We start from the raw sequence: 24,775 nt of genomic DNA on the forward strand, positions 1-24,775 counted from the left end.
TCGCTCGTGACGCCACCGGGAAGGAATGCAACGTCGGCCGATTCTGATCTTGACCCGTTATCTTTCACGAAATCAGTCACCACTGTCATCATCTTTGTGTGTGATGTCAAAATCTCGTGTAAAATCGGCCGCAAGGGGTTATCTTGGCCACCATTTGCCACTGGGCGCGAATTCACGCCGCGCGCCTTGAGATGCTTACTCAGAACGACTACCGGGTTCGGCGACTTCAACTTGAACTTCTTCGCCACCTTCTTGAGAGACCAATGGTTGGGATCTGTCCTCGCCAACCCAGCGTTTTTCGTCACGTAGAACTTCCTTGAAGCGCTTAAGCGACGCAATTCACTGCGCCGCCGTCTACTTTTTCTCTTCTGCCCCACGAGCTCCCTTCCCGGTGCGACTCGTGGCCGTTGGATGTCATTCCCAGCGAGCCCCACGAGCGCAAGCGCAGCGAGACTACGTGAGCTCAACGTTCGTCAGTCTTCAGATCGTAAAACCGCCGCGTCGCGACGCACTCGCGGACGAACGATCGGAACCAAGGGCAACGAGAATCGCGCGCGAGACGTGAAATCTCTCGAGAACAACCGCACCCGTCGTTGTCACCGTCGTCGTCAGAATCGCCATCCGACGCTTGATCTGGACGAACGCGTAGGTCCACCATCGCGCACACCGCGTTTAACCCATTCCGAGCCCCGCGCGCGTCGCCACGTGCCGCCGCGTCGTCGTTAAGTATAATCAGGTTCGGGTCAAAAGTCTAACCGTGACACCCGAACGGACGTAACTTTGCGAGTACAGCACCGAATCGAGCAAACTCAAGTGCGTTGGATAGACCTTTAAAAGACGCATCGCACACAAATGAAAAGAAGCCTAAAGATCAAAAGGCGACGAAACGACGAGAATATATACTTAAGGAGACCGAAGTCGCATATTTAATTTTAACCTATACCAGGAAATTCCTGGGTACGCATTTCAAGCAGTCCGCGCGGCACGTGCGGACGCGTCGCGCGGCCGCGGGGCGCTCGGACTTGGCCGCGATGGTCGTAAACCACGTCAAGCGAATCCGTACAGCACGTAGGTCTCGGCGGGTCGGCATTTTCGCCTGTACGATCGCGACGCTTCCTCTGTTTTTCTTTGCACTTGGCACAACCGATCTACGCGAGACAGCGCAGGTGTACACGGGAAAGTCCGCTAACGAGCCTATGACCGCGACGGCTTGTTCTCAGGCCGTGGATGATGCGTTTCCGCGCATATGGAATCGCAAGAAGAACACGCACGCACAGTACGTGCGTGGAAGGAATGCTAAGAACTCTAAGATCAACTTTACCAACGTCGCGGCAAAGAAAGCTTACGACTACTTTGAACCAGAATGGACATGTGAAGATGAGGTTCGCCTGGGTCTAGACGTAGTGAGCTCGGGCGACGGTCCGAAATTTGTGTGTGGTTCGGATGTTCTTGCATCGACGAAGGAGTGTATCGTATACTCAATAGGCAGCAATTATGACTTTTCGTTTGAGTACGCCGTGAACAAGATTGCGCCACAATGCGAAATTCATACCTTTGATGGGACACTCAATTTGACTAAGCGCGCGCTTCCAGAAGGGCTGAAAGAAAAGAATATATATTTCCACAACTGGAACGTTGTTTCAGACTGTCGTTCAGAAGAGCTAGCGAAGTTAAATTCACCCTCGCGTTGTGTCTTTGATAGCCTTCAAAAGTTGAATCATCATGAAAGCACAACGATTACTTGGTTGAAGATCGACTGTGAAGGCTGTGAATTCACCGTCATCCCAAAGTTTGCTGAAAGTTCTGTCAAAATAGACCAAATAATGATTGAGGTGCACGGAACTAACGCCCTGAGGATTGAGAGCTTATTTAGTAGCTTACACAACGCCGGTATGATGATATTCCACAAAGAAAGGAACCATTGGGGATGTGACGGTTATATGTGCGTGGAGTACACTTTGATTACTGAAGAATATGCACAAAAAGTACTACAGACCTTCCTAAACACGAAGGATCGTTGGATATTTGATTTACACAAGCTCAGCACATCCAAAGGTCCAAAAAGCCAAGGAGCTCAAGATCAATACTTTGAACATATTTTTGCGAAGATCGGCACAACAAACCGATATTTTGTTGAGTTTGGGTTCAATCAACCGAGCTACACAAGCGGTGGCTCTGGAGCAAATACCTGGAATTTATATGACTCTGGCTGGAGAGGACTCTTGCTCGATGGAACACGCGAGAATGCAGAAATCAACCTGCACGCGCACTATCTTTTCGAAAAAAACATCGGGTCTATTCTCGATACGTACAACGTTCCGAAAGAATTAGACCTCCTCTCTTGCGATATGGACTCCCACGATATTTTTGTCTTACGGGGAATACTTAACGCGGGATATAGGCCTCGCGTCTTCACCACAGAGTATAACTCGAATTATCCTCTTGAATATGCCATCACATTGATAGACCCCACCATACTTGGCGTGGACGTATCAACGTACGACTTCACGTTCAAGGGATGCTCTTGGGGGGCCTCAGCCAGTGCATTTAGGCTCATTGCTGAGAAATTTGGCTACACACTTATTGGGCGAGTTTCATTCCTTGATCTTGTTTGGCTCCGTAATGATTTGATTGAAGACAACTGGGACGTTCCTCCTTTTGAGTGGTTTTTTCGGGACGCTCCCTTGGGTAAACTTCACCATTTCAAACAGACTTCCAATGAAATTTTTGACTATCTCGTTGATTTCAATGTACTGGAGAAAACCGGAAGCGTACAGGAAGCTAAGGAGGCTGCAGGCGCGAAACTGGGAAATTCAGGTTTGGCTTGTTTTAATGGTCTCTGATGAACAACACTTACGGCCCTTTTGAACGTTACATCAGAGACTTTGTTGTCGTCGTTATCGCGGTACAGTGATCGGATATCAGTAACCCCTCGAGACTAGAAAGGCCTTTAGGCCGGGGGGGAGATAGATTGTGAAACGATAATTTCACAGTATCGAGAACCCGTCCGAGCGCACAAGAGCACTTTACTTGTGTGTGATCCCTGTCCAACGCACAGTCTTCTAAAGTCTCTAAACCGGACACGTTGTGCACTTCTCCCGAGTAGTTGACTCTATGCGACACAGAGAACCGTGTGCCTTCATCGTCCGTTTCCTTCTCAACATGTTTTAAGTCATCGATCGTTTTCGCATCGTCTACGACATGAAACATGGCCTTCCTAACACGCGCAGGCGCCATGCTCGTCTCGGCTTGACAGACCTTGTCACAATATCTACAGCGTCACTTCTGTTGGTGGCGGAATACGCACGAACGCGTTATTAACGGCTTCTATGAACGTCTCCGCGTTCGCGCTCGTCGAAGTCCACACCCTCACTCGGGCTGTCCCTTGCATTCAAAAGAATTTCACCATTGCTCGTTCCCGCGTCGAGTGGCGTCGCGGTTCATTGGCCTTACGAAAAGAAGCGCACTGGACAGAGATGGCTATCAGCGGTGATTCCTGCAGACAGATTGGATGACTTCCGCCGCGGGATCCAGTGCGACGCGAACACAGAGTTCTTCAGGTATGCTGTGCGTAAGAACGGATCCGGAGTTGGAGCCATGTACGCTCATAAAGTTATTTGGCACTGCACGTGTGGGTCAGAGAGTAAAACGGTCGATGTGGACCAAAAGTTTGCTGAGCTTACAGAAGGTATGCGCCGAAGAGTTTCACGGAAGGTTGGGCGCACGTGCATGTTTGAGACGCATGTCTTTGCAAAGGCTTTCAAGTGGGCGGAATGTAAGGCGAATAAATTGATCGACATGGAGTTGGTGAGATTAAAGTGGCCGCTCACCGATGACGGCAACCCGATTTGGCACCAGAATCATGATGTAGTTCCGTCGTGGCCAGCCTCGAGCGAGGCGAAGAGGAAGCTAGCTGAGATGAGGATGGAAAGACTCGGCTCTTTCCTATCTTCAAAGGGCTCTAAATATGGAGAATGATAGTAAAGGCAAACACGTGTCGCGCGAGCAGGACAAGATCATTTGGATAACGAATGAGTCCTGATCGGAGAGTAGTAAAGGGACCACAAGATGGACGATTCAGGAATCGTCCTGTGACCCTTTGATCCAAGCGTCGCGGTCGACAAGTAGTCGACAAGCAACGCGCACGCCTTGGCAATCCGCGCGCCCGCGTAGCCCAGTTGCTATCGCTCTCGTAGTCGATTGTGATAGTCCAAAAGAACGTATAAGTATTACACACAGGAGTAATCGAGCGGCGTCTGTGCAGGCGCGCCGCGGGCTGGTCGAATACTTTTAAGAGGTACCGGAATAGGGGTCAAGGCCGACCCCCGGGACTGAGCATTTTGACAAGGACAGCCGCCTATCGATCACGTACTCGATCGTTTTGCCCCTCCGATTTGGACTACTCCCGTTGGCCTTATCATGGCTGTATTTCCTCGACATCGGTGACGACATGTCGTAGTATCAGTAACGTGATTAGTATCAGTGAGGTATACCTGTCAATATCAGCAAACGATAGGCTTTACATGCCCTCGATATGAAATCACGATCTGAATCACGACATCGTGATGCGCACCACGACCCATGCATCGTGATTTTGCCAACCTACCGGTAGTACAGATTGGGCTATCTCGTCAGATGGTGACCCGCAGAGCCTTGACTTGTTTCAGGTGCTTTTCGTCATCGTTTGCGTTAGATCTCCGCGCGTATCGACGCCATGAGTACTTTTTTCAGAAAGACTTTACCGCTGTTCTTTCTTTACTTCGTCTCTTCTTCCTCACTGCTCGTTTTGAACAAGGTGGCCATCAAGGCTATTCCAAACGCTTCTTTGCTACTATTTACTCAGCTCGGCAGTACGGTCGTGATCGTCGCGGCACCTGCCCTCGTTGGAAAGGCTCGCATCAATTTCAAACCGGAGGGAAGAGTCGCACGAGCCTACAGCACGGTCGCCGTGGTGTTTTTAGCGACCATCTATAGTAACTTTCAAGTGATTCACTCGATCGGGGTCAACCCGTTCATTGTGCTGCGGTGCTCGACGCCGTTGATGGTGTCCGTTCTCGACTGGGCATTCATGGATCGCACTCTACCAGACTGGAAATCGGCGCTCGCTTTGAGCGGTATTCTTTCTTCCGGCTTGATGTACGCGAGGTTGAAAGTTGCCGATCCCGGCTTTGGCGTAAAGGGAAACGTGAATAATGGATTGTGGTGGTCCGCGATCTGGTTGGTATCCTTTCTGCTGGACATGGTGTACATCAAATACGTAGTCGAGGCGTATCCGTGTTCTGGTGCAGAGCGAACTCTTTATCAAAACTTTCTCGCCTTGCCGATTTTGGCTGTACTTTTGAACGTCGGCGTTGAAAAACATAGCGCGTTTGAAGCGGTGAACGCACCCCAAAGCGCATGGTTAGCCGTATTGATGACGTGCTTCGCAGGTACGGCGCTGAGCTTTACTGGTATGTCGCTGAGAACGGAGTTGAGCGCAACTTTGTTTACAGTCCTTGGCATAGTGTGTAAGATGATGTCAAGTTTGCTGAATGAAATATTTGTGGAGCCGGAGCGAGATCTAGCGCGTCTTTCGTGCATCGCCGCCGTGATCATAAGCAGCTCGTTCTACAAACAGGCGCCTTTGAGGTAGAAGCGACGTAACGCACACGTAGAGTCTAGACTCGGCGCGGCAGCAGCACACGGACTACATGTGAGCTATGTGACAAAAGTTTTCTGATATCAAACAGAGGGAAGATGAAGTCAAGTTCGACTCCGCATTTTCAACTTTACGAGTCTCCTTTGAAGTAGGTTGTGGAAGTCCCGAGTTCGAAGACCGACCATGGACGTTCCGCTGCATCGTGATATTTGAACGTCGAGCTGCTGTCTTGTCTAGTTTGGATAGACAAAGAAATTTCGGGTGGGCTGAATTTCTAGGGTAGCAAAAAACCCAAAATATTAGTACATATGCGTGTGCATTTTCCGTGCATTTTCCGTGCGCCCGAAATTTTCGGAAAAAATTATATCCTACCGTAGATCCGGCAATAGAGGGTGAAAAAATGATACACCTGATTTCGTCGGGTCGTCGACGCGCGTCTCCTTCATAGTTTGCAAACATGAATGTCGCGTTCGAAAGGTCAAAACGTCTTCTCACGGAATCCCGACGTTCGACGTATTTCGTTCGCGCGTTCGTCCGCTATGCTTCGTCAAAGTTCAATTTTTCTCCTTCTTGAAAAATGTTACTGCGACGCCACTTGTTGGAGTGAAGCTACGAGGTCAAAGATGTCCCCGCCCTGTTTTGCGTGGGCGGCTTTCAGGACCAGCACTAGTGATGTTAGAGTGGAAGCAAGTAGCGAGAGGAGGGGCGAGGAATCCCCCTCGACGATAACTTTTGTGATAAGTTTTTCATAAGTCCGCGCGCGATGCACCCGCGCCAATCACCCCGAACGCCCGTCGTCACAGCGCCTCCCGCCGACGACGAACCCAGTAACGCCGACGGGACAGTCGACGACGTTGCGTACGCTGACGAGAACGAAGTAGGCAGCCTGGCAACAGAGCCGCCGACAACGGGCAAGAAGAAGAGGGGTAGATCACCCAACTGGCTCGCGTGCGAGATCGTCGCCGCGTTTCTCGCTCGTCAGTACGCTTCACGCGACGGGGCCGCGTCGTCGAAGCGAGAGGTGAGACAGAACTCGGCCGCTCGCGTGTATCCGGCGATCTTACGCGCGCTCGATAGAGCGGGTCTATGCTCGTGTTCCTTGGAGAGTGGGAAGCTTCCTCAGAGCGCACAAGAGTCAGTGACGTCTCGAACAGACAAAACAGCGGAGGCAGCGATCTACCTGAAGGGTGACGCGCTGAAACAAGGACTGAGGATTCAAAGCGGGCGCACGAGCTGAGTATGTCGGCAAAGAGAAACATCCGACGCTTGTTTTCGGCGTGACTGTAGATCACCGCTATCGGATCATGCATGTGACGAGCGCGCACGCGGGCGCGACGAACGACAAATTTGTGATTCGTGGAGATGACTTTCACACTCGATTGATGCACACATCGTTGTTCAAGGACTTCACATACCATTTGTTGGATACGAGGGACGGTGTCCAGAAACGCGTCAAGGGATGCTACGTGCTCTGTGACGGTGGGTACGGCGATTGGCGTAACCTCGTTTCAGCGTATAGATGTGTCGCACCAGGCTCTTACAAGGCGAATTGGTCACATCGCGTTGGCTCAGTGAGGAAAGATTCAGAATGCACTCTTGGAATGTTGAAGGGTCGCTTTCGGATCTTATTCGGACGGCAATATAGGCACAACGCGACGGACGTCGAGCACGTGTTCAAAGTTTGTTGTCTACTACACAACATGCGCATGCGCGCGCGTGATGTCACTCCGTGGAGTGGACCTGATATGTTGCAACAGGCTCTTCAAGAGCACGCTTTGGACGACGACGATGATTTGGATCGTTTCAACGCGCGGGGCGAACCGGTGCGCAACAATGAACTTGAAGACAGCGTTATCGTCGACGGCGATGAAGCCGACGACGATGCGCGCGTGCGCTTTTTCGACGAGGGTGATGATGGAGATTTACATGAGCTCAGCGCCAAGGTTGCCATGCAGGACGCCCTAACGCGCCACTGGCGGTTCTATGCTGAACGTCACAGAGCCGAACACGACGGATACAACCCGTTCGTGTATAGAGCGTCGCTCAACGCCCAGCTTCGTCGGGACGCCGAGCAAGGCGGCCGATGAACGTGGCGCCATAAGCCTTGTCAATTACAACTTTGCACATGACTAGGCTATCACTTCTGCCTCACACGTTTGACGTGCTCAGATCGTCGGCTCGGTTCGCTCGCAACTGCGGGCGGTGCCGGATCAGGTGATTCGGCAGGCGGTGATGTCTGCATGTCAGTTGAAACTGGAGGTTCCAAGGATTGTTTCAGCGAAGAAAGGAGTTGTGCCTGCATGCTCTGCATGTGCTCCTGCATTTCAGCATGCATTTGCTCCTGCATTTCAGCGCGGAGTTTGTCACGTAAGTCTCGTTCGTAGTCCGCCGTATCACGTATTCCGTCTTGCTCATGGAGCACACGGCCTTCATTTTGTGCCGGCTGAGCACGCGTCATCTCTCTCCAACTCTCTTTCAACTCTCACAAATCCCATCAGCTCCTGTCGATCAGTCCTCACATCGTGCTCAGCAGCATCCGGTACCTGACCATACACCATGTCGTTTGCCGCGATTCTCAGTTGTCTCTTCTTGTGTTGTCTTAACTCTGCCTGCGTGGGCACCGTCTCTTGATCTAGCCTGTCAACGGGATTCAAAGCGAACGCTGTGTCGACGAAACTCCGCAGATCCAACTCCTCCGGCAAGTACGGACTCGACGGGCAGACGATTCTAAATGCCAATTGACACGATTCGATGCCCGTAACGAGTTGCGTTCCTCCGGTTTTCAAACGTTTCGCGCACTCGAGCTCAGTCGCGTTCCAAGTCACAGTCCCGTCGTTGTCACCACTGCTCGGTGTGTAACCGTTCTTCGAAAAGCCTGGATACAGAGTGCCGAACTCTTGGCAGTACGTCTTCAGTCCTTGTTTCAGCGCGTCACCCTTCAGGTAGATCGCTGCCTCCGCTGTTTTGTCTGTTCGAGACGTCACTGACTCTTGTGCGCTCTGAGGAAGCTTCCCACTCTCCAAGGGAGTCACTCAACCCATCGGCGTGCGACTGTACATGCGCATGCCCCCAGAGATGGACGAGAACCACCCTGACTCCGTCCTTCTATTGCACATGAGCCTATACGGAGCCAAACAGAGCGGACGAAATTGGTTCCAGGAGGCGTCAAGAATCCTCTGCGATGAATTACACTACGATCAGTTGCAGAAAGACCCATGCAAGTTCGTAAAGTGCAACGCCGACGGATCACTACGCGAATCCATCTTACTCTACGTAGATGACTTCCTCTTCCTGGGAGAATTACAATATTTCAACGCATTCATGGACAGCATGAGTAAGCACGTGGAGATATCGGCAGGTCAGCGGAGCCGCGACGTCATCAAGATTTGGAATGGACTCGAGATTCGAAGACTTCAAGACGGCAAGATAGTCGTGACTCAAATCGCCAAGATACGAGGGATTTCACGTGATTTCGGTGCGGAGATCGAGGAACTTGAGAGGCGATCATCCGCCAAAGCGACGAGCCCGGAATATTCGAACGAGAACAACTTCGACCCACGAGATATGATTGACCCGAAGAAGACGGCCGACGCCCGCGAAAAGCGTATCGTCCAAAAATATCAGGAAATGGTCGGGTCGCTCATGTACGTAGCGACGTACACACGGTTCGACATTGCGTTCGCGATGAGCAAAGCTTCCAGACTCATGCACGCGGCATCAGAAAAACACATTCGTGGTGCAGCGCGCATCATCAAGTATTTGAGGGGCAACGAGAATGTCCCGCTCGTCTTCGACGGCAGTCAGTGCGCGAACGACGGCGAGCCGAAGATATTCTGCTCCGTCTACAGTGACTTTGGCGGTGAACCACTTCACACCAAGAATGAACTCGACATGGGCAGAAGGTCAACGAGCGCGTGCATCATCATGTGCAGCGGAGCACCTATTTTCTGGAAAAGTAAAGTTCAGAAGAAAGTGGCGCTCGCGTCCGGCGAAGCCGAGTTCCGCGCACTAAGCTACGCACTCAAGGAAGTGACTTTCTGCATTTATTTACTACGCGAAATGGGATTCAATACGAAGTACGTACCCATTTTTTGTGATGCTTCAGTGGGCGTTGCTCAAGCGAAGCGCGATGGTCTCTCCTGGGTAGAAGGTACCAAACAGTACGAAATTGAACTTTCGGCGGCATACCAAATGTGCAGAGAAGGAATGATCATGCCTCTCAAGATCGGCACAGATGAGAACCCAGCTGATCTCCTGACGAAGTCGGACCCCGGAGGACCAGAAGTCAGAGCTCGGCACGTTACCAGGATCTCAGGCACGTCGAAGGAACCGTTTCAATCCTGGATCAGGCGACAATTAGCCGACTTTCAGGGATCGTCGGTGTCGCGACACGGGCACGTGTCAAAATCAGATTTCGAGCGCATGTGCGGACTCGGAAATTACAAGACAGTACAAACGAATAAGAAGTAATCGAGGAGAATTTTTACACGGTCGTAAAACGATCACAATTTTTATCTCACTCAAGGATCAGCACAGAATCGGCATCTTCAGAACCCGTTGGGAGGCGTGATGGAAAGGCTCGGCTCTTTCCTATCGTCAAATTAGTTTTCAAAGTACACGCCGGACGATATAATAAGTTCTGGTTCATACGAAACGAAGTTCCCTTCATGCGATTGTTCGAGAAAGTGCTGATTGTGGACAGTGATATAAGCTTAGTGGGGTTTCCTGTGCGTGATTTTTTCGATCTAACTTCGGGTGTGGTGATTTCAGCCCCTCTACGTAGATCGAAGCGAGACGGTCTTCTGACAAATCATAGACTTACACCGCGCCAGTGGTTTGCTGCGTTCTCTGGTGGAGGTTGGGAGTATAAAATTGATGACAACGCTTTTGAAGTACCATTTATTGAAATGTTCTGTGTTTTCATGGATACTTCGTTTGCTCACTGGTATTTTAGCATCGTATTAGATGAGAAGTACTTTCATCCATCCTATGGACTCAGTCAAACCAGGTTATCATCTGATTTCGGCCCGGATATAATGTGGTGCGGAGCAGCTCAAGAGTGGATCAAACGTGTTACGGAAACATATCGAGTCCCATGTATGTTGACGTCACTTGTCGTTGAGCATCTGGATGAAAGGCAAATAGAAGGGCAGTCGGCCGATGCTGTCAATGATAAGGGCAGCATTTCTCGCATGGAACAAGCGCCTCTAAAGGCATACGGCGACAACTTTCCAGAGTGGTTTGATTTTTCTACAGCATTTAGGAAACGAATTGGCGGCTTGCGACGCTTTGATAGCGCTTTTTTGAACTACATGAAGCAGTATCGGCACGTTTCCATCACCAGATGTCTCGACTGACAGTATTAATTCCTGAATCATGGATTACAGTCGCTGTGAATTCCAACATTTTTTCATAGCTGAGTTGCACCTTCGCCTCGTCGCCGCGGCTCGTCGCAACCCCGGTCGCCTTGCTGCAAGACGTGAACTTCGTGCACGAGATGGCCGCAGTACGAGGAGTAGCGTACGGCATCACTCTCACGGACGAGGCAACTAATTGCGGATGTATTTCATGTATTCAACTGATCCGTGCCACACGTAACCGTCTTTGAGTTAATTCACGGTGAGAGTTCCGCGGTTACAGACTAGACTAACATGTTCAACAACGCAACGGCTTGGAACAGTGTCTACTCTCGATCCCCGTACTCACCGTCAGGCGACTGGCCGCCGTCTGCGTGGGCGTAACATTATGTAATACGAAACGGGTCATACCAGTGAAGATGTAATGTGTTCATGAGTTGCGCTTTCCTTGTGTCTTGAGCGTTCTCGTGACCGCTCGAACGATTTCCAGGTGCATCCAGCTGCAAAACTAATTTTCCTTTTCCGCCTCTTCAGCGTCTTGCTGCATCTTCCCCCGCTGGTAGATGAAGAACCCAAACAACGACATGGCGTACCCGATGAGCTGAACGGCTGTCACGGGATTACCGAATAGAATCACCGCGAGGAGTATCACCGCTGCGTTCTTTGCCTGACCCATAACTTTGTACGTCAACCCGCTCGTCGCCTTGATCACCCCGAGCGTGAGAATATTCGCCCCGAAACCCATGAATGCCGCGACTAAGAAATAGTGCGGCGCCGCGGCGATGATCTCCCATCCCCTCTCTCGCACGAACTGAATCAACTCGAGCGTTACGATGCCCAAACCGAGAAACGCCAGTGACGCCGGCGCCGTCACGTAGAGCCCCTCCATCAAATCAAACTTCAAATTTCCCAAAACGTACTGATAAAACGCCATTCTAATCGCCTCTGCAAACGCGCTCGTCATCATCATCAACACCCCGATCGCGCTGCACTTGACCTCTCCGTACGCCGCTATGAACGTCCCAATCGTCACCACCGCCACGCCCGTGAGCGTCGTCCCGTGCAGTCGTTCCAATCCCGCCGCGTACATCACCGCCATCGTCACCGCCGGCACCGCGCTTTTCAACATCTGAATGAAGCTCACACTTAGGTACAGGTACACATAGTTTCCGAATCCCAGCGACGCCGCGCCGAGGCAACCGATCGGAAGAATGTGTCTCGCGTACCACCCGCGCGTAATCAACCCAGCGTGTTTCCGCTTCACCCGCCCAGTGGTGATGCATAGGAATGAGATCAACCAAGAGGATGTCATGCCCATCGAGCACAGGATCATCGGATACGAGAAGCCGTGCTCGCGAAGGAGGTGGTTGTTGAGAAAGATCAGCGCGGAGCTGGTGCACGCCCAGGCGATAGATAGGATGACCCGCTCGCGCGATATTCACGCTCTGAGACACTCGCACATCGAGGACGGTGTCGGCGTCAATTGTGACTCCGGAATCGTCGTTCTCGGTTTCGGGCATGTGCTCGAGAGTGAGGGGTCGGCTCCCTGACTAGCTTGGTGGTATCACGACGAGTGGGTCGTGATACTGGGGGTGGACCACTTAGCATGAGACGTAGAGCACCTATGGGTAGAACGTAGGGCACCTATGGGTAGAACGTGGGATGCCCATGGTAGAACGTAGCGGATACGTACTGTTTGCCCATGGGCGGACATCGACGACTCAAAAAACACTTAGGCTGAAAAAGAGATTGCTAAAACTCTAAAATTTTGGCAAATTTTAGAGAATTTTTTAGAGTTTTGGAGATTTTCCGACTCTAAAATTCAATTGGCAATCTCTATAATTCTACTAACGTTAGTATAATTTTTAGAGAAAAAGGGGCTCGTGACTCGTCGCGACGACGAGTCAATTTTAGAAAATAGCGGGTGAAAAAGAGATCCGTTGGACCGCGAGCCGAACCGGCATTCGTCGCCATGCAAACGCCGAGTGCGGAGCGCGCCGAAGCGCCGGACGCATTCGAATCGCAGTCCGACGCGACGGGAGACGATGTGCACGACCACGTGCCTCTGACCGCACTCGCGGACATCGCCGACACTAAACCCTATCTAAACCCTAACCCGCCTCAAAAAAGCTGTGGGGTCAGTCTTAAATGCCTAGGCCAACCAACCGCGCGCATGCACACTGTTTAATCATATGAACTTCAACCCACCACGTCGTGCACACCGCGATGTTCCACGCCAAACCCTGGACGTCGCTAGACGCGCATGGTCCGCGGCTTCCATCAAGCGAGCGAGCGCGCCGTTTCTCGCGCGCGTCCATCGTCGAGCGCCGATAGTCTTCTGTTCTTATTTTAGCAATCTCTTTTTCAGCCTTAGTCAAAATCCAAGATGATACTGACCCCCTCGACGTCACGAGTCATGAACCACCAAACAATTTCACTTCAAATTTTGCCCCGAGGCAAAATTTCGTTCGGGCGAGGCGATATTTGCCCAATTTCGCCTCGCGAAATCGGGAAAAGTGAAATTTGAAGTGAAATTTTGAGCGAAATTCTATATCTCCCCCGTGGTGAAATTTCGTCTTTTTTACGTGACGCCACCAAAATTTCGTTATTACCGGCTATCTCCCGGAAAAATTTATATCACACGGGTTCAGGGTTCTATCTCCCCCCCGGCCTAACTAATCCTCCATCTCCCCGTTGGCCTTACTGATATCCGATCACGAGTCGCAGGTGTTCAGCGCTGGACGCCTTTCGAAGGCGTCGACAGTCCGCATTTCGGGATCACTTCGTCGGCCTAACGAAACATTCACGCTTCCAACAGACAGCGTGGGATAGCGACCCCGGTGTACGCGACAGGCTTGACAGAACCCCAAATGCCGCATTTTGCGTTGGCGGAGCGAGTAGTTCGCACAAAAGTGCTTCGCGTGGTGTCGACTTTAACAATTTTTTATATGTCATCAGCAATGGTGATATCACACACCGTGTTGTCACCTTCGCTTCCCACCAACGTGATGACCAAATCATCTTGTACCGGCGTACTGATCCGACGAGCTAGAACAGAGCGCGTTTCGCGAGAATCTGGACTGGTTTTTGACATCAACGCAAACCTTTACCCAATCCGGGACGGCTCAAAATCGTTCTACATGTGCGCAGCACCCAAAACAGGCTGTTCACAGTGGATTATGTTGTTGAACTATCTATTGACCGGTCGAAAGTTCCACTCGGGCAATGTGCATCTTTCACAAGCGCGACAGGCAACTGTGCTCAACTTCACATCTGAGTCTACGTATGATACTCTGAATGACTTTAACGTTCCTCGAGTACTGGTGATGAGGGATCCATATGATCGCGTGGTTTCGTCATATCACGATTTTCTTCGAAGAAATACTGATAGTATTAAGCATAAAAATGTCACGTTCGAACATTTCGTGAAATACTTCGTCTCGCCAACTGCAGTCCGGCAATCCTGGGACAAGCAGCCACACGACCATCGCAGTCCCATCACGGCTGGTTGCAATATATGGGACAAGGACAAAAATACTTTCCTACTAGAATGGGACTTCATTCTCCGTCTTGAAGAAATGATCTTATGGTCGGAATGTTTACTGAACGAGCTTCAATTACAAAATATAGTTCGACGTGGATGGCGAACACCTACAGGACGGTTATTTAAAAAAGGAATTGATTTGTCCGCCAGCACAGAGAATAGCGAACTCGCCAAACGAATTATCAATCATCTTCCCTGGCCACATATGCGAGAAGTTATAGTCGGTCACGAATCTATCAACCAGCCCAGTAGAGAGCTGTACACTGCGGAAACAGTAGACATAGTGAACCAGGTTTTCAAGGTTGATTTCCAAGTGGGAGGCTATCCTCTGTGGGATGGAGTACTGTGACGGTGACGATTGAACGCACAATATTATATCCAGGAGCCCAATAAGCCACGCTATTCCGAATGTTGTGCGGACTCGGTACATTGACATAACAAGTCAGTACGCTAGCGTACCTTTTACGTCACTGAACGTATACACGAGCGGAGGATCCGCATGAAATATACGCGCGCGTTATGTTCACCACCGCGATACCGCCGCGCGCGTTACAGGCGCAACCTTTGGACTTTTTCAAACACTCCGCACTACCACGTCGACGACGTTCCCTGAATTTTTTCAAACGGAAATTTGCAACGCACCAGGAGCTGTCCAAGAAACGCAGGGAGCGCATCACTGGAGACGCTGGCCCTTACCAAGCTTGGCTTCTTGATAAGCTCAGCGCGTTTCAAGGGACTGAGCTGCCCCAAGAAGGATTCCTCTCAAGATCAGATCTGATTGCCTCCGCTGGAATTACAGTCTGATTGCTATAAGCAACCTCTATCCGCTCCCCACACGTCGTGGAGCCAATTTTGAAGCACGTCTCGGTCAAACTCTGCAGCGCGAAGTGAAAGAGTGTGACGGACGCTCGAGTCAAGGGGGTGTGACGAGATGGCCCAATCTCTATCTGAGGTATATGGGTATACTCGCCGTCCTTTGCGACTTCAGAGATACTACTAAATAAGGAATAATGATACAAATAGGTGAAATATGTGGACACTTCGGATTTTGACTCCCACCCTACAAGAAGAGTACCCCCCCAGGTCGAGTCATGACTTTACGTAGAAACTTGAGTCATGACTCAAGATGGAGTGTCCAGGGGGACGCCAGCTTGTGTTTTTACCTTGTACAAATTTCGGCAAGTTTTCGCAACACGCGACATGTGTGCGCGGATAACGCGCCGACGAGGCAGGGAGGACGTGCGTCGCGATGAATAGTTGTAAATACATGCATGTTACATCAGATTCATCCAGTTTCTGTGGCATACGACGGACATAGCGACGTCCTCACGCAGTTCCTCGCGCTCTGGTACTCCACCCCAAGCTCTCAAGAAACCACGTCTCAACCCTACCTAAACCATACCTAAACCCTACATAGGGTTTAGGTGTCTATTTCTCGCGAATGTTCTACGCGCACAAGCGCTCGACGTGTCGCTTTCATCCGCGTTACGGGCTTCGGAAAGGACTTTGAGCGCCTTGTGTTGTTCATCGTATCCACTTAACTGTGGTGTCAGCTTGTATTGCACGTGCTGTGCATGTGTCATCAACCCTAACTAGGGTTTGGTTAGGGTTTATCTAGGGTTTAGGCAGGATTCAAGGTGTCTCCTCACGGCTTTGTCAGAGTGAGGTTGTTCTGCCTTCTACATTCGATCTGAGCGATTTCTTCTCGTGCGAACGTCAGTGATCCGATAGTGTGTGATGGATACTACGTGTGGCAAAGCATGCGCACGTCTTCGCTGCCTCGTCGGCGCGTTATCCGCGCACACATGTCGCGTGTTGCGAAAACTTGCCGAAATTTGTACGAGGTAAAAACACAAGCTGGCGTCCCCCTGGACACTCCATCTTGAGTCATGACTCAAGTTTCTACGTAAAGTCATGACTCGACCTGGGGGGGTACTCTTCTTGTAGGGTGGGAGTCAAAATCCATTTTGTATGCACCTCGTCTTACATGTCCGCGTGTACATACATTGCTCACGCTTTTTGTTGTAATGTAAGCTAATAAAGATGTTCGAATACATGCAACGTGTACCTGAAAGGCAAATCTTTAACATCGTATGGTGACCCCGCGCCAGCGCTTACTTGTATGAAAAACATTTGCTAGAAATCGACGACACGCTCAAGTGCGTCGCAGCCGCAACGCCACTTGTTGGACTCGACCACTCAGGGACGAGGCTTGTGAAGACGAACAACTCATCAGCAAGTAATCGCACGCGAAAGGCTTTTCTCTCGCGCACCTCGAGGCCTCGAACCTCAGTCTTTTGGCATTCATTTCGATAGTGTTGGCGAGGTAGCTCGCCGGGCGCCAGGCCCTTCGCATTTGCATTCCTGAATTGCGGAAACACTACACAGCGAAACTGAATATAGCCATTGGCTGAGGGTAGCTGGATCAAATCACGATCTATGGGTGGTGCTCGTGATTCAAATCACGAAGTTTCGGGTCGTGATTTAGATCGTGATCGTGATTTTACCCAACCTAGTCGAATACATGCAACGTGTAACTGAAAGGCAAATCTTTAACATCGTATGGTGACCACGCGCCAGCGGCGCTGGCCCAGCGCTTACTTGTTTAACGAAATCCCTAACCGGAGATTAGTCAAAATCCATTTCCCCCACCCCTATAGGAAATTCCTGGTACACGTTTCAAGCATTCCTACTTCGCCGCAGAGTCAAACGCGCTTGCGCTGAACGTGCCCCAGTGACAGGCATGGCGGCGACACGCTAAACGTTCAACGAGAATGTCTCTGGAAGCTGGAGAGCCCGAAGGCGAGGGCGACGCGCGTAGATCCACGAGGTCCGAGACCGGTGGATATCAGGAGCAGGTTATCACCACGTTGACGTACAGTTTGTTGAGCAGTACTCTTAGCGTGGTGAACAAATACACACTTGATACGTTTCCTTTCCCCGCGTTTGTCCTAGCTGTTCAGCTCACGAGCACGGCGGCAGTCATATACGTGGGACGCGTGGTGCGGCTCGTCAACTTGAGTCTCGTCTCACGGAAGATCGTCCTCGGCTTTGTACCGTTGACGATGAGTTTCTTCGCTCTACTCGCCTCCAGGTTACTTCTGATGGCCACCTCTCCTTTCAACGTCTTTCTCATATGCAAATCCCTGACGCCCTTCTTCGTGAGTCTGTCAGAGACGCTTTATTTTGGTACGTCGTGGCCAACTCTACAGTCCTTCGTGGCCATGCTAGGCATGGCAATCGGTAGTGTGTTGTATACGAGATACGACGTGCAGGTAAGCGCGACGTGTTTGACGTACGCTGTGTTCTTCATTCTTTGTAGCGTGTTCGAAGGCGTGGTCGCGAAGCAAACTATTCAGAAGTTTACATTGAACCAGAATACGCGCACACTTCTCATGAACGCTTTGGCGTGTCCAATAGCGATCATATGGGCACTATGCATGGAGACGAAAGCGCTGACAGAAATCAAGTTGAATTCGACATTGTCCCTTGGGATATCGTGCGTGTTGGGTCTGGGTATGGGCATGGCGACGATGCACATGCGAACCATTTTTTCAGCCACCTACGTATCCGTCGTCGGGGTGTGTAACAAGTTTGTATCATTGGTTTTGGCCAATTTAGTACTCAGTGGCTCTCATAGTCTCCAGAGTACGCTGTCGACTGCGTTTGTGCTGCTGTGTGGTTCGTTCTACAATGGAAATAGTGCTAGTTCAACCGTTAGAACAAGGAACTGCGTTCCTGTGCTCCTACTCGTCGTGATATCACCGCTCGGTGCATGGAACTTAAGGACTCGAGTTCACATCAACGCCACAACACTACCGGCACTTGTATCAGACCATTCCCACAAAACCTGCCAGACTGCGGCGGATAACTGCGAAGGACCTTTTCTGTGGGATACCAGTACGCACCGCGAAGGCTTTGGTAGCAATTTGTTGAACTGGAGAATTGTTTCCCTACAATTGTCCGAAATTCTACGTTTCAGTTGGATTCCCAGTGAATTCATCAATTCGCACGACCGTGCTGACATAAGCACTTTCTTGGGTTTGAGCAGCCCGAATTGTAACTTTGGCTTGATCAAGGAACAAGTAACGAATGGGAGCTTGTTCGTGGCGAATATAACGGATATTTTGAACACTACCGGTACCACTAGTACCAGTGGTACTTGTAGTACAAGTGACGGTACGTGTACTACTAGTACTAACGTTAGTATTAGTACTTTCCGCCATTTAAAGTCGCTCAATTGTTCAGTTTACAAAGCGATGGCAGAGTCCGTCAACCGACAGATTTACAGACAGCACGTTTTCAAGTATGATGAACCCGATCGTATAGAGCGCAGTCAACTATACTCGCATCTTCACAGATGTATGGTCGAGATTCACGGCCAACAACTCAAGAGAGATGCTGCAAGTTATACAAGTACCCCTTCATTCGTACGTAGTAGTTACCTGTGCGCGCGAAATCGCCGTTTGGCTGCTTCAGGCCGTTTGAAGAAAAGTAACGAGTACAGAATCTCCCTATATTTTCGCTGGGGAGATGTCAGAGGTGACTTGAAAAACGTAAAAACGTATAATAAACGGACTGGCGCAGTTCCTTTTGGCACGTTGACTCGCTATACTGAACAGATACAAAATATAGTTTCACACGTTCTACAAACGCGTACTGATCGTTTCCAAACGTTGGGCGGTCACATTGAAAATCGGACGGTGTTTTTCTTTTCCGAAGGTACTGAAAGCGAATTTGCCACGTTCTTTTCTAAAGACCTCCTTAACATTACCTCTTTCCAAATTGGTGGCTCTTGGATGGACGCAGTGGACTACATGACACAGTCAAACATCATCTTAGTCGGTACAAAGAGTGAAACGTTCATCTCTGCTATCGGAAAGCTGTGCGATTATTGCAAGGTTATTGATGTTCGTGGAGGTATTTAAGCCGACTTATTCGTAGTACCGGACCGGTAGATCCGGCAGTATAGATATCGGGTCATTACGTGTAACACATGGTGTCTCATCGACATCAAGTGCGAGAGCGCGGCGCACGAGACGACGCAAGCGACAGCGTCCATCATGCTTGTCCTCGTCGGCGTCGGCATGCCCCTGTAACAAGCACGACGATCGAGTATTGATCCCAGTGCTGCGCGTGTGCGATGTGTTCATGTCCAGAGGCGTCGTCGATGGTTCGAGTGTACCAATGGAACTCATCGACGCCGTTCGCGCCGAGTTATACTCAAGTCGCGGCTCCGCGGACCTGCCGATATCTCGACGTGCTTACTCACGCTGAAAATTAGCCCATTTTCCCGATTTCGCGTCACCTAAGGCCGAGGGGGAGATAGCTAGCCGGTAATAACGAAATTTTGGTGGCGTCAAGTAAAAAAAACGAAATTTCACCACGGGGGAGATAGAATTTCGCTCAAAATTTCACTTGAAATTCCACTTTTCCCGATTTCGCGAGGCGAAATTGGGCAAATATCGCCTCGCCCGAACGAAATTTTGCCCCGGGGCAAAATTTGAAGTGAAATTTTGAGGTGGTTCATGACTCGTGACGTCGAGGGGGTCAGTATCGTCCCGAATATCGTCGCGCATCTCCCCCGTGGTGAAATTTAAAAACGAAAACTCGTGCCCGACACTCCATCGCGCGCCATGGCGCACGCGCCGCACCCGCACGCCTCAGACGCGGCCGCTCTGGGGTCGGCGCACGTCGCCGTAGACGAAGCGGAGTACGCGGGTGCTCGCGAGTCGCTCGCGTCGCAGGACACTGCCGCGGGCGGGCGGCGGAAGAGCGGCATCCCTCGTGGTCCGAGCTGGACTCCTTTTGAACAACTTGCCGCGCTCGACGCATACTTCAGCGCGTGCGAAGTCGTGCAAGAGAGTAGGGAGGTCGATCGATGGCAACACGCTAACAAGCAGTACCCCCATTACGTTCGGGAGCTCGCCGCGTTGGGTCTGTGGAAACCATCGACGACCGCGGGCGGCGCGAGGACGCCTGAGGAATCCATTGAGGCACGCCGGTGCGAAGAAGTCAACGAACACGGTGTCGTCGGAGCGAACAAGACTGTGTTCGAACGTGGAAAGGCTGTGAAGGCACACGTGCTCAAAGTTGCGCACATTTTCCGACGTGGTTTCAGAGCGTGCGGAAACCAACAAGGCGAGTCTGGAAAAGCCCGTCGGGACTTTTGGGACAAGCAAGAGAACGAAGCTTTGAAAGAAAAACATTCAGAAGCGACCCTTGTGGTATTCAGGTACGTGGCGCCAGACTCCCCGTATCTTGATCCCGCTGCGTACAGGACGCTGAAAGAACGGGCGAGACCGGAGTTCGCGCTAAGACACGAAGACAGGTGCACTTCGGCTGCGAACACTGCCAGTCGGTTACTAATGTTTCCGTTCCTAAGATTCTCTATGACCATTCACAGTGCTGGTTCCACGTTCCTATGAAGTCAGCGGTCACTGCAGTGCTACAATTTTTGCTGAACCAACGTGGTATGAAGGATGAATTCAGAGGAACCCTGAAAATAAATAAAAGCAGCTGCACAAGCCGTTGAGCATCAAACAGATTTACTATGAGGGGTGCATGACCGCTGTTTTGCTTCAGCTTTAAGTCTTTCATCAAAGTACCACCGAACACACTTCTATCAAAAAGGTGCAGTTTAGTAATACCTACTTCCCGTTTTAGGTGTATGATTCGGGCAACAGCGTCGTCAAAGAGGTGTTGCCTAAAACTGAGAGATGACCCGTATATGATGTCAGACCCTGTTTTTTCTTGTAAGTTGCCAATGAGCGACGTGACGGATTCGGTTGTTGTAATATTAGTTTCACCATGGGAAAACCACGCACCCAAATTCAAGTAAAAAATGTCAGGGAAAGATTCATTATCTAGCTCAGTCCAGTACCGCAAGGCACTCACAAATTGACCGTCAGGTCCCGCGAAGCCGAAAGAAACTCTAAGGTTATAGTCGAATACATTTTCGAGCAAATCTGTCTTGTTGGAATGCCCCCCTCGAGCGTAATGCTTTTGATTTTGAAGGACTCCATCTTGAGAAGTGCAGAACTGATAATCTATGTGCTGCATTCTTGCAAGGTTGAATATGTTCACCCCAGGACACGTTTGTTGGGACGCCTCATCCCAACAATCATATGCCTTAGCAAACATCTCGCTCGTCACCGCCGCTCGCAGTGGCGAGTATAAGAACCGCAGCAAGCCCAAAACCAGCCCCCTTGTGTCACTGTCCCCAATGAAGTGAACCCAAAGTTTCTTATTTTTGCTTTCATCAACGAGAGTGGAGATATGTCGCGGTGCATCCACAAAGTGAAGCACGCAGCCGTCTATGCCATAGAAAGTAGAGTTGATGACCATTCCTACGACTTCATTCGGTGAACAGATGTGTGGTTTGTGAGGTGAACTACGATCTAAGCCTAGTGAGAAAGCGTTCGAATAGATAGTTCGATGGGACGACTGCACGAGCACAAAGAACGCCGTCATCAGACAAAGGACATGAGTCGTTTTCAGACGATAGAGGTACGTGTCTTTGTTCACTTTCAGGGCTTCAACTTGCTGGACGACATCGTCCGTCGTCATTCGCCTCACACCACAGGCTACGTGCGAAGACGTTCGTCATCGTCATCGTCAGTCGTTCGGAGATTCGAAACTCGCCCACGAGCGTGACGTACCCAACGTTGGGCGTGTGTGAGTGTCGCCGAGAGAACGAGCAGAAGCCAACAGCCCGTCGCTCGGGAAGTTGCACCACGGGCTTTCCTCGTTCCGCGTGGTGTGAGGCAGAACAGATGTGCGTCTCCGCAGTTTTTTTAGGCGGAAAAATTTACAAGTACCTAAGCCCTACCGGTACCATTATTTTTCGTCGCGCGCCCCCAGGTAGCGAATGTAAAGGCGGCACAACACACGATATCGTTACTTCTCATCGAGCGCACAAAAACGTGCTCGACTTCATTAACGAACTTGCAGCCAACATTGATTTGAGTGCGATGAAAGCCGCTCCCGACGATGGTGAGTACGTCGCCACCCTTCGACGCAGTCGGCTCGATGGATTTAGGCGCCTTGCGATATGTTGCCGCCGTTAGGACTCGCGCCCAATTCGGAAGCGGACAAAAGAACGGATTCCGTCCGAATTTAAACCTCTGTGGCACCCCGCAGGACGATTTCCATAACCAGGCAGCGTCGGAATGGACTTTGTCGACGCGCTGTAAAACGCGCTCGGAAGCACGCCCGTGAAAGAATTTCTGGTAAAATCCAAGAGTTCGAGGTGATCGCGACGTATAAGCCATTCTGGGATCTCGCCACAAAACCCATTGTCCTGAACTTCGAGTTTTCGCATAAACTTCGGCGCCGCTAACGAGGGCGGAAGCTCTCCTGTGAACGCGTTTCCGCTCAAGTTGACGTGCACTAAGCGCGACATTCGCGCCCTGCGCGTCAAGTACATGCGCGGTGCACGCACGGGATCCGCGTGCACCGGGCGACATCGAAAGATGAAGTCATCGCGTCAACGCTTCCTTCTTCGTAAGAGCAGCAGGCGGAGGAAGCAACGCTGGCGCTGTACGAGCGCGGTAACCGCGCATAGTGCTGCATACGTCCTGTTCACATGCATCGTCAGTGTGCGATCGACTCGCGCGATGCGTTGTGCCGCCGACGAACATACGAACGTCCGGGAACGGCTTGTGTTTAAAACAACTTCAAAGATTCCCTTTCCTCATTCTTGCCCGCGTCGCGCCGACGCACGTCTACGCGCCTATACGTCCAGGGGCACGACGGTTGAAAACATCGTCAGAACGTCTTGAGCCTCGCGAACGGCTCGATCGCGATTCCGACGTACGACTCGCGCGTCATCTTTCGCGTCAGAGCGAGCACGTTTTGACTCGCGCGAAGTGCGCGCCCTGGATGCGCGCGTTGCGCGCGTGCGCACGATCCGCGGCGCGGAGTGCGTCAGACGAACGTTCTCCTTCGCTTCCGCATTCGGTGAAGGGCGAAAAAACTCGACGCGCGCGCGTGGGAGTGCGAGCGGTTCGGTACATGTCCCAACCATCCCTTCCCAAAAACCAGTACCGAGTCGACCGAATTTGAATTTTCATCACAAATTTCACCCCCCATCTCCCCCGTTGCGATAATTACGCCTATCCGGACAGAATTACCGAAACGAAAATCAAAGTGAAATTATCGTTTCACAATCTATCTCCCCCCCGGCCTAAAATTTAGGCTGAAGAAGAGATTGCTAAAATTCTATTCTACTAACGTTAGTATAAAATTCTATTACCTTGAACAAATTTCGGCAAGTTTTCGCAACACGCGACATGTGTGCGCGGATAACGCGCCGACGAGGCAGGGAGGACGCGCGCATGCTTCGCCACACGTAGTATCCATCACACACTATCGGATCACTGACGTTCTCACGAGAAGAAATCGCGCAGTCGAATGTAGAAGGTAGAACAACCTCACTCTGACAGAGCCGTGAGGAGACACCTTGAATCCTGCCCAAACCCTAGATAAACCCTAACCAAACCCTAGTTAGGGTTGATGACACATGCACAGCACGTGCAATACAAGCTGACACCACAGTTAAGTGGATACGATGAACAACACAAGGCGCTCAAAGTCCTTTCCGAAGCCCGTAACGCGGATGAAAGCGACACGTCGAGCGCTTGTGCGCGTAGAACATTCGCGAGAAATAGACACCTAAACCCTATGTAGGGTTTAGGTATGGTTTAGGTAGGGTTGAGACGTGGTTTCTTGAGAGCTTGGCGTGGAGTACCAGAGCGCAAGGAACTGCGTGAGGACGTCGCTATGTCCGTCGTATGCCACAGAAACTGGATGAATCTGATGTAACATGCATGTATTTACAACTGTTCATCGCGATGCACGTTCTCGCTGCCTCGTCGGCGCGTTATCCGCGCACACATGTCGCGTGTTGCGAAAACTTGCCGAAATTTGTTCAAGGTAAAACACAAGTTGGAGTACACCGATCATACTGTTTACCCATACATGACGTGACCGATTATGACAGCCTCAGACTCAAGAAAAGGTGTGCACAACCATGACGATTAGTCAAAATCCTCTAAAGGGGCGTTAGTAAGAATTTTTCCTACAACCGGTACCGGTACGCTCATAAATCTTTGGATTGGATTCAATCTCTTTTTCAGCCTCAGAAAAAGCCGTGAAGGTCGCGCTTACTGACGCCACTGCCCTCAAGCCACAAGGCCCTCCTCACTTGACACGAAGTTTAAGCCATCCCTCGCG

General features: G+C 50.8%; 14 protein-coding genes across 14 annotated transcripts; 8 read left to right on the plus strand and 6 right to left on the minus strand.

Annotated features, from left to right (window-relative positions):
- OT_ostta19g00340 (unnamed product) lies at positions 1–658 on the minus strand (the record flags this gene model as incomplete). The annotated part of the gene is made up of 2 exons (XM_022982527.1): positions 1–453; positions 588–658. Coding segments are annotated over 2 exons (524 nt in total), but the record flags the coding sequence as incomplete, so codon positions are not given.
- A 373-nt stretch (positions 659–1,031) lies between these two features.
- Positions 1,032–2,843, plus strand: OT_ostta19g00350 (Methyltransferase domain; the record flags this gene model as incomplete). The annotated part of the gene is made up of 1 exon (XM_003084264.1): positions 1,032–2,843. One exon carries the CDS (start codon positions 1,032–1,034, stop codon positions 2,841–2,843), a length of 1,812 nt encoding a protein of 603 aa, XP_003084312.1.
- Positions 2,844–3,597: 754 nt separating this feature from the next.
- On the plus strand, positions 3,598–3,978 carry OT_ostta19g00360 (unnamed product; the record flags this gene model as incomplete). The annotated part of the gene is made up of 1 exon (XM_003084267.2): positions 3,598–3,978. The coding sequence occupies one exon, from the start codon at positions 3,598–3,600 to the stop codon at positions 3,976–3,978; it is 381 nt and encodes a 126-aa protein (XP_003084315.2).
- A 736-nt stretch (positions 3,979–4,714) lies between these two features.
- On the plus strand, positions 4,715–5,632 carry OT_ostta19g00370 (unnamed product; the record flags this gene model as incomplete). The annotated part of the gene is made up of 1 exon (XM_003084268.1): positions 4,715–5,632. The coding sequence occupies one exon, from the start codon at positions 4,715–4,717 to the stop codon at positions 5,630–5,632; it is 918 nt and encodes a 305-aa protein (XP_003084316.1).
- Positions 5,633–5,686: 54 nt separating this feature from the next.
- Positions 5,687–5,839, minus strand: OT_ostta19g00380 (unnamed product; the record flags this gene model as incomplete). Its single annotated transcript, XM_022982544.1, has 1 exon — positions 5,687–5,839. One exon carries the CDS (start codon positions 5,837–5,839, stop codon positions 5,687–5,689), a length of 153 nt encoding a protein of 50 aa, XP_022841244.1.
- Positions 5,840–6,942: 1,103 nt separating this feature from the next.
- OT_ostta19g00385 (Harbinger transposase-derived nuclease domain) lies at positions 6,943–7,725 on the plus strand (the record flags this gene model as incomplete). Its single annotated transcript, XM_003084270.1, has 1 exon — positions 6,943–7,725. One exon carries the CDS (start codon positions 6,943–6,945, stop codon positions 7,723–7,725), a length of 783 nt encoding a protein of 260 aa, XP_003084318.1.
- Positions 7,726–7,775: 50 nt separating this feature from the next.
- Positions 7,776–8,096, minus strand: OT_ostta19g00390 (unnamed product; the record flags this gene model as incomplete). Its single annotated transcript, XM_003084271.2, has 1 exon — positions 7,776–8,096. One exon carries the CDS (start codon positions 8,094–8,096, stop codon positions 7,776–7,778), a length of 321 nt encoding a protein of 106 aa, XP_003084319.2.
- Positions 8,097–8,695: 599 nt separating this feature from the next.
- Positions 8,696–10,108, plus strand: OT_ostta19g00395 (Reverse transcriptase, RNA-dependent DNA polymerase; the record flags this gene model as incomplete). The annotated part of the gene is made up of 1 exon (XM_022982557.1): positions 8,696–10,108. The coding sequence occupies one exon, from the start codon at positions 8,696–8,698 to the stop codon at positions 10,106–10,108; it is 1,413 nt and encodes a 470-aa protein (XP_022841245.1).
- A 1,395-nt stretch (positions 10,109–11,503) lies between these two features.
- OT_ostta19g00400 (Triose-phosphate transporter domain) lies at positions 11,504–12,328 on the minus strand (the record flags this gene model as incomplete). Its single annotated transcript, XM_022982564.1, has 1 exon — positions 11,504–12,328. One exon carries the CDS (start codon positions 12,326–12,328, stop codon positions 11,504–11,506), a length of 825 nt encoding a protein of 274 aa, XP_022841246.1.
- Positions 12,329–13,865: 1,537 nt separating this feature from the next.
- Positions 13,866–14,888, plus strand: OT_ostta19g00410 (Sulfotransferase; the record flags this gene model as incomplete). Its single annotated transcript, XM_022982571.1, has 1 exon — positions 13,866–14,888. One exon carries the CDS (start codon positions 13,866–13,868, stop codon positions 14,886–14,888), a length of 1,023 nt encoding a protein of 340 aa, XP_022841247.1.
- A 2,425-nt stretch (positions 14,889–17,313) lies between these two features.
- On the plus strand, positions 17,314–19,467 carry OT_ostta19g00420 (unnamed product; the record flags this gene model as incomplete). The annotated part of the gene is made up of 1 exon (XM_022982575.1): positions 17,314–19,467. The coding sequence occupies one exon, from the start codon at positions 17,314–17,316 to the stop codon at positions 19,465–19,467; it is 2,154 nt and encodes a 717-aa protein (XP_022841248.1).
- Positions 19,468–20,175: 708 nt separating this feature from the next.
- On the plus strand, positions 20,176–20,967 carry OT_ostta19g00430 (unnamed product; the record flags this gene model as incomplete). The annotated part of the gene is made up of 1 exon (XM_022982578.1): positions 20,176–20,967. One exon carries the CDS (start codon positions 20,176–20,178, stop codon positions 20,965–20,967), a length of 792 nt encoding a protein of 263 aa, XP_022841249.1.
- Positions 20,930–22,108, minus strand: OT_ostta19g00440 (unnamed product; the record flags this gene model as incomplete). Its single annotated transcript, XM_022982581.1, has 1 exon — positions 20,930–22,108. The coding sequence occupies one exon, from the start codon at positions 22,106–22,108 to the stop codon at positions 20,930–20,932; it is 1,179 nt and encodes a 392-aa protein (XP_022841250.1).
- Positions 22,109–22,604: 496 nt separating this feature from the next.
- OT_ostta19g00450 (Leucine-rich repeat) lies at positions 22,605–22,943 on the minus strand (the record flags this gene model as incomplete). Its single annotated transcript, XM_022982589.1, has 1 exon — positions 22,605–22,943. The coding sequence occupies one exon, from the start codon at positions 22,941–22,943 to the stop codon at positions 22,605–22,607; it is 339 nt and encodes a 112-aa protein (XP_022841251.1).
- Positions 22,944–24,775: the final 1,832 nt, after the last annotated feature.

Source organism: Ostreococcus tauri, assembly GCF_000214015.3.
Source record: "Ostreococcus tauri WGS project CAID00000000 data, contig chromosome 19, whole genome shotgun sequence".
NCBI classification, from domain to species: Eukaryota; Viridiplantae; Chlorophyta; class Mamiellophyceae; order Mamiellales; family Bathycoccaceae; genus Ostreococcus; species Ostreococcus tauri.